The sequence below is a fragment of the Porites lutea genome, chromosome 14 (assembly GCF_958299795.1).
Source record: "Porites lutea chromosome 14, jaPorLute2.1, whole genome shotgun sequence".
NCBI lineage: Eukaryota > Metazoa > Cnidaria > Anthozoa > Scleractinia > Poritidae > Porites > Porites lutea.
In genome coordinates, this window is record NC_133214.1 from 20,181,606 (window position 1) to 20,193,336 (window position 11,731).

The window sequence follows — 11,731 nt, forward strand, 5'->3', positions numbered from 1 at the left end:
CCTCCCACCCAGACTTTCTTAGGGGTTCGTTAAGCGTTTCTCCCCCACAAACGTCTGCTGAATCGAGTGGTTAAATTCCTTCCCTAATGTTCGCAGATATCAGCTGGAGTTCACATGCAGATTATCAGAGTACCGAATATGTATGTCATTTGGGTCTGTGAAAGGGCCCAAAAGGGCTGACAGATGAATTTTATGGCTTTATAAAGTCGAGGAAACGTTCTATTTTTGTGATTGATTCCTGTTTAAAAGATAGTGCATTTACAGCAGTTAAAAGGGATGCAAAGTTCTAAACAAGGTATCTGAAAGGGGTACCATTTGTCGGCAATAGAAGGTATACAAAAGGGGTACCTTTTTCATGAAAAATGGTTTGTAAAAGGTTAAGCGGTTGAACCTTAGGACAGAGCATCCCCGCATAAATATTTGTTGAGTATATACCCTGACAAGCTCCGTAGAGTGTGATACGTGACCAAAGAGTTCCACTACGGACAAGAATATTTAGGAGATAAGCATTGGTGTTTTGTATATTTCTCTTTGTAAAGGATGGATTAGATGTCATTTGCTCATAAAGTTGTTCTGTGAATGAGGCAACCGTGGGGTTGTACGTCGTAACTGAACAAAAGGCAGAATTTTTTTTCGCACTTTATTGTTTTGGAGTAAAGCCGACTTCCGTACCGCGTTCAGAAAATTAAACCTCCGAGGTAATTTTGTTTTTGAGGGTAGTCTCTAGTACGAAGGCGTGAGTGAACTGGGTAGTTTGTTCCAAAAGTATAATAAGGTCTTCACCTTTCTAGACCTTTCGGATCTTTCTGGAGCTGAATATGGCGCGAAATTTCTCAAGGTCGAAAGTGCACTTCCCAGATCTGAAAGTGAGCTGTGATTGGTCTACGTTTTACAGCTCGATTCAGCAGACGTTTGTGAGGCTTGGGGCGGGAACGCGTGACGAACCGCTAAGAACGTCTGCGTGGGAGGCTACCTGTCTCCTAGCCGCATTACCTCCGTTGGCACTTCACGGCACTGAAGATTAGGAATGCGGATGTTTTAACGCAATATTAAATATTTTCAGTTCATTTTTTGCGGGCAGTTACGAGGAACCGGCGATCATGATCATCATGGTGGTTACAACTTAAGTAGCGTGGGTGGGCTGTTAAAACATAACTGATAACGGTATTTTCATAGTACATTTCTGCATATCCACCAAGAATTTCAACAACGTTAAAAATGTGGCGGCAGTGTTGCACGTTATACGTTTCGCCAATTACTCCCGGAAATTTTTACTCGTGGAATCTGTTGGATTTTCTAACATGCGGCAAAATGTTGGTGCATTTTTCGACACCAGCTTATATTTAGGTCTGTAAAACGTCCTGATAAAGTGAGTTTAATGTCAGTCTCATTAAACGAGCAGGAGACAATAACTAGAATTTGTTTATGCGCTTTAGCAAACAATGTTTGCCTGTCGGCGTTAACTCCTTTAAGCCCCAAGAGTGACCAAAATCAATTTTCTCCTAATGATATCAACATATAATCCAGAAAAAATGTTGTGAGAATTAATAAAGTGATCAGTCTTTGGAAAATGCTCTGATCTTTAAACAAGTTCTCTCAACTAGTTCCATATGGAAATGTATGGAGATTAGTCAGGAGAATTTGTATTTAGATATTGAGGCTAAAAGGGTTAACCATGCACTCTAATGCAAGCAGGGACAAACTAACTATACAGTTAAAGTATGTTCTTTTAATTTGTAGCTATAAGTATGTTTAATATTAACCATCTTTCGTCTCAAAAAATAATACCAAACAAAGAGGAAATACATTATTAATATATTAGTCGAAAGAGAATTGTTCTCATTCAGTCTTCGAATAGTAGGCTAATGCGCATGACCAAAAGTAAATAGCAAGACTACAGGACAGACCAACAACTGGTGTATACCAGGCTGAAAGAACAAAATATTGAAAAATGATAAGGGTAAAGAGTTAATATGTTTGGAATTAAAACGCTAGCCCGCGCCGCGGACGTAATTATATAATTTGACTTCGGTTAGTAACGTCTGGGAAAAAGCGCGAAAATCCTTTTTCGACTGGGCCGCCAACGGACTCAACGAATTACCGGAAATGCTTCTCGAATTTCCCTTCAATCTGATAGGCAAATTGACAATGGAATTTTTAACAGGCCAATCATGTCGCGTCCTCAAATCCTGGTACACTGATCGGGGCCCAGAACAAGGATTTCGGCGCTGTTTCGCAGACAGACTTGAGCAGAGTATTTAGTTTCGTCTGTGGCGGAGGCTAGCAGTGTTTGGGGGAAACCATTTGGAGAGTGCGGTCGCCAGGTGTTAAATATTAAGAATAATGCCCAGACTTCGAGGCATTTTAAAAAAATTTATAATGGTCTAAAGCGCTAACGGTAGGTTATTTTTAAGATGGCCCTGGAGCATAGGCATTATCCATTGTTGTTGAGCCGACAGGTCACTAGTGTTCACTAAATTGGAAAAATTGGTCCTAATATTTCTTTAACGAAAGTTAATTAAGGTATATACAGTGGCATAAAAATAGTGAAAACATCGGAAGATTAAAAAAAACGTGAAAAACTTTATGAAGAAAAACTTGGTCCGCATTTTAAACCAGGTGCGAGATAAAAAGTGATAAAACGAAACGGACAGTAAATCATTGAGGGACCGGAGAGCTATCTGTTTTTAACCCCCAAGTTTACATTAAACATGACATACCCATTTCTTCCTCATTTTTATTAGACTCATCATCCTCGCTTTCAGCCCCGTCCCAGTTGTCATAGCAACGTTGAACATTGATCAGCGGTAACAGCACAGGCTTGGAAGGTAGGCTCATCGTGCGTTTTGAACGCTGTTTGAGAGCAATGATGGGCTGACTCTGTGGTTTGAGGGAATGGGAACGAGTGTTGCGTGACCGAGTAGACAGTCGGGAAGTGTCTCCATCAAAGGACATTTTAGCTGATTTTTTGCGAGTCTGTGGCAAAGCAACAAAGTTATGTAGATTTTATTTTCTAAATATAACATTAGTCACCTCTCCCATAAGGTCCCCTGTTTCAAGACAGTTCAGTATACAGCAGAGATCCTTCCAAGATGGACACTAACTGCCTATGCAGTCAAAGCGGTCAGTCCTAGGGAATTGTATGCAAATTTATGCCCCATTCACACCAAAGCTTTAACACGTTTAAAATTTGTTTAGTAAAACCATAGTTAATTGAGTGGAATGGTTATGAAACCAGTCAGACTCCTTTGTTATATGTTTTTGTGGACCTGAAAGTGCACAACGTTCAAAAGAATTCCTATCATTTTGATTGTATTGACCAATAAAAACGTTGCATTAATTTATTCCGTAACAATTTGCCAACAGAAAACAAAGGATTGTGCACTTTCAGGGTGCTTCCAACATAAACTGCAGCACTGTTGTTTTTATCATTGATATTTTCCGCTTTTCATAACCAGTCTCCTCTAATAACTATGGTAAAACACGGTTCAATAGTGTTTCTTTTATAAAAGTTTCGTACTGACTGACATGTTACATGATGTTGAATTCCATTTGAATCCTGTGTGAAAACCTGTGCTCAAGTTTTCTATGTCTGTTTTTCAATTTTAAAACCTCGTTTAAGGTGGCTGAACACAGTTTGGCGGACAGTCAGCGTTAACTCGCGTGACGGCGGCGTGTTTTAAATTACACAAACAAACATGGAGGCGAAAAAAGCAATTGTACACAGAAGACGATTTCTCAAAATCTTCTCATTAAAACTTTGTGATATTTGGCAGAATTTTTTCTTTTATCGTATTTTAACTGTTGATTATCTAAAAACCCGACTGTTAAAATTTGATCCAATAAGTTTCAAATGGTAATGATTAATGAGTAAGCTGTGTGCAAGTTTATAGGAAAATCTAATGAGCGAATTTTATGTAAACTGAGCAACTAAAAGTGAAATTTTAAGGTTGTATTCAATCGATCGTGTTGACATGGAAACAACGAAAACGTCACATTTTACCTGTCAATCAAAATGTTCCTCAGTATATTTTTCATTTGTCAAGCTTCAGCTTGTGAGCTCCAACCTTTCTCTTGCCATGATTTGGCAAATGACATATACTCACAAACTGTCGAAACTGTGTTCAGCCACCTTAATTAAACATGTTACGTTGGTGTGAATAGAACACAAGAAGGTTAAGATCTGAACAACCTAAGCGTTTTAAAACCTGCCGAGGGTAAATAAAGGAATTGTTATTATCATTATCAAATATCATCATCATCATCATCATCATCATCATCATCATCATCATTATGATTATTTTTATTATTATTATTATCATTACTGTAATTATTATCATCATTATTATTATTATTTGGGAGAATAAACCGTACTTTTTTGTGGTGCTGTCAATAGGTGGAGGTAGATGGTTCTGAATATGATCGAACGAAAATTGAGTTTATGTAGTGTAACATATTGTACGCCACCACCGAGATGAAAACTATTGTGAAGTTTACTCTGTACGTATTCCAAAACTCATAATTATATTCATCGTCAGGCGAATGGTTTCCTTGAGCGCATCTTGAAGAGGAAAACTTTAGGTGTGAACAGATTCAAATTCACTTTCGTCTAGCTAAGAATATTTTCGGCGCGAAATTTGTTTTCTAAGTGTACATTTCTTTGTTAGAAAATAATTGTACTTTATTAGCCAAACAAGTAACGTATACGTGCTTAGCCCAAGATACGATTGCTAGACGGACATGAAATGTTCAAGTAAAGAAAAATTTTCCTCAACTTAATTAAGAAATGAAATCCCTCAGTTTCCTCACGTTATACCTAATTTACAATGTCTTATATGGGGAAATAACGAAAATTTTGCTCTTAAAATTCATGAGCCCTACTCGCGCCCTTGTTGATGCACTATAACAGTGCCTAATACAGAAAAATATTTTTCTTCAACTGTAAATAAACGTATCGTCTAGTGTCTATGACAAATACTGTGATTCTGCTGACAGTGTGAAGGGAATAATATTACATTACCTAACTTGGACGGAACACGACGAATTATTTATGTCTAATGAGTTGAGTATAAAGGAGCATAATTTTCCTTACAATGTTTTTTTTCCTTACCTAAATCAAATCTGGGAGCCTTCCATTAACTTGATGATCGCGTCTTTTGTCGCACGATACAGAATTTCAATTTGTTTGCCCGAGATTATCCCTGCGTTTAAGGCGTTTGTGGGCAAATATCAGCTGGACTCTCTTTCAGTACGGATCAGAATCAGGTGCTTTTTGAAATCGAAAATAAAAAAACTCGGCTGAGGAATAACGTTGTCTTATTCAAAGCCAATGTCTATGGCGATAGATCATGATCTAAGCCATAAACTAGAGCAATATTTTTGATCGAAATCGCGAAACGTCAATTAATAGTACTTGTCATTTTGAGCTCCAAATGGAAGTTATTTGATCAGTCGTATGTAAACGCGAAGTGAAACAATAGCTAAATAAAATTGGAACAAAACGTATGTCATCCCGAGGCAGTCTCGTTGACAGCTCGTTAAGTAGAAGGCTGCAAAGAAAGCTAACAATTGACTGAAAGGAGACTTAGTGAAAATTTGAATATTATGAAAATGTCAGTAATGTAGTTGCCCGGGGGAACGAGCTATGAGTACTACGTTGGTGCCTCACGATAACGCAAGCTAACGCAAACAGTAGCTAACAGTGGAACCTCGATAAAACTAAGAGTCGCGGGATCTACTGGCATTTTTCACTATAACGAAGTTTCGTTATCAGTGTCGCGGTTATTCACCATATATCTTACTAATACTGGTCGAGGATGTCGTTCGTTATACCCATGACTTCGGCGTTGTATAGGTTCGTTATATCAAGGTTACATTCTGCGGATTTTCATAGGTTCGTTTAAGATATCGCCCTTTTAGTTGGGTTCCTTGAAATATTTTTTTGGGCTAAATGCAAGACCGATCTAACCTCTATTGAAACTATCCGCTAAGCTGGATTGTTAAGAAAGAGACGACGATTTTCCCTGAGTAGAGCCGGATAATCTCAAGAGCGCGGAACGAACAAGTCTTCTTAACAGTTTTCACGGTCCTTTTTAAGTAGCATCCGACGTCATATTTTAGTTCCAGGCTCAAAAAAGATTTCAATTTTCAATTTTATTTCCTGTAAACAGGATCGAGTCTCCCCCGCCCCAGCCCGTCTAAGGAACAGTTGCCAGGCATTCAAAAAATTATCGAACTAATCGACAAATGCGACAAAAAAAATGCCAAAAATAAAATTTTGATTTAATTTTCTGTAACTATTTGCCGGCAACTCAGAACCAATAGGCCAAAGAAAAGACTTTTTATTTACAGTATCCTGTATTTTATTGCGAAAAACATGGAAAAAATGTCTTAAGATTTGTTGGCGATAGCCTCAGATTTCTTATTTGAATAAACCAACACCCGGCTACAAATCATAGAGACGTTTTTCAACCGACATAACTCAAAGTGCGCCCGGGTGTAAAATTGTCTCCGATCGTTCAAGGTTTAATACATTGGATAATTATAGTTTGATTTAATCATCATCAAGACAATTCGGCAGCGTTTTTCTTCCGGCAATGAAGCTGGCAATGCTCCGAAAGCAATTCTTTAAATTTCTGTTGAGTTGACTTTAAAGAAAAAAAAAAGTGATAATCATTGTGGAAGGAGATTTCTGAATACGATTTTCATTTTCTTCAAAGATTAGCCATGCTAAACAAATAAAATTTGTCATGATATCTCCGTTCATCGTATGATATATGTGGTAATCCCAAAAAAAAAAAAAAACTTTTAGCAGATGACACGACACATTTCGTGTTCATATCTACTTAGAATGATGACGGAAAAGCAATTGAGCTCGAATCGCGTAGTCCTATTCAAATAGAAGGTGTTGATTGGCTCTAGGAAGCATTAGTGAGTAAAACATAGAATAAACAAGGAGATAATATTAAAACCTTTCTACAACTTAACAGGGTTTTTTGTCTACGTTCAAAAATATAAATTAAAGCAGTTCCGGAAGGAGACATTACAATATTAAAATAAATGGAAATTTAATAGAAAGATGAGTAAATTGCTTACGATATGCTAATTATTAAGACACGTCTGTTTTACAATTAACAATTGGATGAGGCTGAGTATAATATATTAAAGAATTATGCAGATCGTGGAGTTGTCATCCGTTCAGGCCTTTTTCATTCCTTCTGAAAGCCAGGAGCCCATAACCCGAAGAGTGTAACTCCGATACTTAGCCTAAGCAACGGCGTTTTCACAGATCAAGTTATTTTTTGCATCATTTTTACAAAAAGAATAAGTGAATGCTATCAAAACATCAGAAAGACTTTCTTCTAGTCTCCGGTTTTTGATGGCTAATTTGTAAAACTTATTTGATATTCAAATTTCGCGGGAAAATCGATCTAAAAATAAACTGGTCTGCTGAAAACGCCGTTGCATGGCACAGAGGAGTTGCTCACTGCAGGTTATGGGCTCTTGTGAGAGCCGAATTAAAGCTCAGAACACGCTAAACTTTTTTTAACGTTCCTGCCGTTTTCAAAACATTTGCTTGTTTCTCGGCAGCTCCAGGATATGAAGGGATTTTCTTCATATAGAACTCACGACTGTCATCCGTCCAGACGTATTATGATGCATTCTTGCTTGCTTCTTACTATTGCGAAATCTTCCGCCATTTTTCCAGCCGGGTGCACGGCCAACAGCTGAGCCACCGCGTCGCTTCCTATGCGTGTCGTTTATGCGTGCCCTTCTTACCCCTCATGCTTTCTTATGTAAATCAAGTTGTTTTTACGCAAATTAGTGTTACACGCCAGTAAACCCAGGTAGAAAGTGTGGTCTATTGCTTTTATAAAAAAAACTATAAATTATGAAGTTTTCTATGAGTTTACCGGCACAATAAACCATAGCTTTTTAACCAATCAAAACGCGCGTCCTATCTTAGTTAATTTATAAAATGGAATATAATAGGATACAATAGAATAGAATAGGATAGAATATAATATAATAGAATAACTAATATTAATGTGCTTTTGTCGATGTAAATCGGTTCATTTCATAATCTTGTCTAATCACATACTAAGTCACATACTATATTCACTAAATTAAATTTAGTGAATATAATACTGAACTGTAAAAAATAATGGTCTATTATAATCCGAGGTGGCCCCTGCAGTCCCGTCGCGAATTCATCTTGGGCCTGGGCCTTTCACATAATGCAGAAACGGAACAAACTGGCCTGGTAACCAGTGATTGTTTTAACTATTGCAAATGGCATTGACAAAGTGATATACTGCAGAATAGTCCGTATTTTTGCGTATTCAAGTGAGCGCGAGCAACCAAACAAAAGGTCTGCAGCGAGGCTGAAAACGGAGAGCGATACTGGGGAGACTCTTAGGCTACGCTTTACTTTACCGATTTTCAGAAAAAAACGACTGTTTTGCAGTCTGACAAAGTGAAAGAGCTACCCGACCGAAAGCTGTCTAGAAGTTTTCGGGAAAGGCGACGAAAGGGGGATGAGGACTTTTAAACAAAACTGAATGCAAGGCTGGCAATACGGGAAAGGGCTGATTTATGTTGGGCCAATGTTTCGGCTAACAAAAGTAGCCTTCGTCAGGGCCAGAGCTGCACTGAAAGAAAATACTGCAACAGCTCCTAAGATTTGAATTTAAATTTACATGAGAGGTTGATAAATAATTATAATAACAGATCGCATGATAAATAGGCAAATAATCATTTGCCGTCCCCAGTCCCTCTTTCTCTTAAAGTTTGAGGCTTTTGGGACGGGGATTTTGTGGTTAATACCTCTATGGACCTTAATTAAATTTAATCAGACTAGTTCCTATACAGGTTATTAGCTCTCTTTCTTCTCATCCTCTCGGATGATTGTCATTTTCTGAATTTCAACAGCCTGCATGGCTATTAATTGATGAACCTTTTTGCGGCAAAATGTTTCCCAGTTTAGCCGCGCGCTAAACAAAATGCGTGGACGCAAATTCATTTCCAAGACGGGAAAAAAATAATACTGAATCAAGTCAATAAACATTCTCGCTTCCATTGTGTAAATTTTGGTTCCCACGGAACAACGTTCTCTTGTTTGCACGCCCAATAATGAAAAGAAAAGTGTTTCCGTAGCAATATTTCCTCTCCTGGTCCTGAGGTTCTTTTTGTTCAAAGGTGTAATCTCTTCAGTACCAAAGCACTTTTTTGCATTTTTATGAGAATAAGGCTTTTTGTTCTTCCTCCGTGAGTGAGAGTAGACACGCCCAAGCAAACAACAATAGGCTCAACAGCAAACCGAGTATAGGGGCGAACCAACCTGGAAGAAAAAGTGGAAATAAAACCTACTTGTAATTAAGGGCCTGTTTACATGGAGTGGGGGACCCCGGTCTAGTAGGGTTGGTTTCTTTTGTTTTCACGCTCTGGGGAACACAAAACAAAAGAAACCTACCCCATTAAACCTGGGTCCCACACTCCATGTAAAAGGGGTCTAACACGACTATATTTATCATTTATTTATTTATTTTTCCGTTTCTTACTACAGACGGGACCGCTATATCTACTTAGTCATGCGAGCCAAGCGAAGACAGACGTTTGCATGGAATTAGTAGTACAGTACCTTCTTTTCTTCTGAGTGCGCTTCCGGTCTGGGGAAATAATCCACGACCTATCTCTGCTGCCTAGCGTTCTACCGACTAAACTACATGTCTTGTGTACTTGAAGTGTACACTCCGAATGGATACATTATTCCCTACTCGAGTATGTATATACAGTATATGCTAAGAACACTTCGCCCATGGGCATACAAACAATGCTATTATACAATGCACGCTGATTAGGCTTAGAAGAAACAATGCATTGCTAAACAATACTGCAGGGGCTTATGTAATATGAAATGTTACAAAAAAGTCTACTTCCAGCCATTTGCTACCTTTTCGAAAAGTGCAGACTTTTTTTTCGCATCAATTGAATTCCAAAAATAATGGTCCAATTTTGTTATGAACGACTATATTTAGGGCGGGATTGAAACTTTTTTCTGTCGTCTCTTGTAAAGGATGGCAAGGACGGAAATCATGGTTAGAGCTAATGAAATTTCAATTTGTTAGATATCCTCCTCGTAACGTTACAGGAGCTTTTCTGTCTAGGTAAACTCAGTAAGTAGTGATTTCAGTACAGAATTGCCCTAAAGCAGCAATATACTCCTGACTACCCCCCTAAAGCCCTGTGCTCCGGTTATTTTAATCACGACACTGACAATAAAAAGTCCCGTTATAAAGCTGATACAGATCAAGGAAAGTAGATAGTCCAGGGAAAGAAGGGAGGTGTATATCTGGTAAAAAATGGAGCGAGGAGGGGGAACATCAGGGGTCACCCAACGACAATTTTTGGAAAATATCTGTTCGGAAGGCGATTTGAGATCTAGAATTTTCGGAACATTTGTTGTTAAATTTCTTGCTTACCTACCTCTCCTAGGATTCTCGAACCTTCTAAAAATAGCTAAAAATGGTATAATTGCTCATTTTTAACAGATTTTTTCCCTAAAAAGGTCACCTAGAATTTTCAGGAGCCTTTTTTCTGGCTGAAATTTTCGAAAAGGTCAGTTTTAATACCTATAGTTTTTCAGCTAGAAAATCAGAAGAGATGAAAAATTTTTAGGGGATAAAAATATGCCTATATCTACCGTTTAAATACTAAAATACGTTTAACAATGCTATGTTTAAGTGTTTAAGTGGTTTTGAACTATATTCTCCTTAGGTGACCCTGATAAAAAGTCTCATTATAAAGCTGATATAAATAGTCTAGGGAAACAAGGGAGGTGTATATCTGGTAAAAAAAGGAGCGAGAAGGGGGAACATAGACTCGAGCATAACATTACCAATATCGCAACCTTCTCCTTGTAAATGCCTCTGCATTTCCTCGGAATTCTGGTTGTGAACCAACGGAGCGCATTCGGAACTTTCCGTGATCGCCGGAGGAATGATCGGCTTCTCTCGTGCCGGAAGACTAAGTGTTCTTCTTGAGCGATGACATCCAAGCGTGGGAGGGGGGTTAAACGATTGGCTTCGAACAGAGCGTGTTTGTATGTTGCTTGTTGGTAGACACAGAGTGACACGGTCAGACATGGTAGTCATGAATAAAAAAAGCTAAAACGAAAAAGGCAAAGAAAATTAAGGGATGGTTTTAGATTGAGTAGTTTTGCTGGGAAAAGGGAAACAGAGGGTAAACCCCAAGAATAACCCTGAAAAAAAGGCAATAAGTAACATGAAACAGAGAAAAAAAATTCCCGTCTTACCCTCATCTGTACTAAATGTTTGACTTCCTGTTCATTCATATACGGAAAAAATAGCCAAACAAAGCAACAGCAACAACAAAAAACATACAAAGCAAGCCAGTAGTAGAGAAAAAAAGCCCAAGCACTAGACAGCTTTTTTTTAAACTTTAGCTGCTTGTGTGTTTGCCAGTCTGTCCAGCGACTTAACTTGCTCCAAAACGCCTCAACAGCGCGTCAAGGAGAAAAATAAAACAAAAATAAACATTCAAATTATTTTAATCAAAGGTTAAACGATATTTTGAACTCTTTTTTGTTGCATTCTGTTCGATGCAAAATATGTAAAGGTGGCCTCTTGTTTATGAACAAACGAAAACATAGAACAAAAAGAAATAAAGAACCTACATGGTGAATATTAGAATCCCACACTGATATGCAACC

General features: G+C 38.1%; 1 protein-coding gene across 1 annotated transcript; it reads right to left on the reverse strand.

Annotated features, from left to right (window-relative positions):
* Positions 1-9,200: 9,200 nt before the first annotated feature.
* LOC140925105 (uncharacterized) lies at positions 9,201-11,155 on the reverse strand. The gene is made up of 2 exons (XM_073375054.1): positions 10,898-11,155; positions 9,201-9,340 (listed from the first exon to the last, which is right to left on the reverse strand). The coding sequence occupies exons 1-2, from the start codon at positions 11,151-11,153 to the stop codon at positions 9,237-9,239; spliced, it is 360 nt and encodes a 119-aa protein (XP_073231155.1). The 5' UTR covers positions 11,154-11,155; the 3' UTR covers positions 9,201-9,236.
* Between the last annotated feature and the right edge of the window lie 576 nt (positions 11,156-11,731).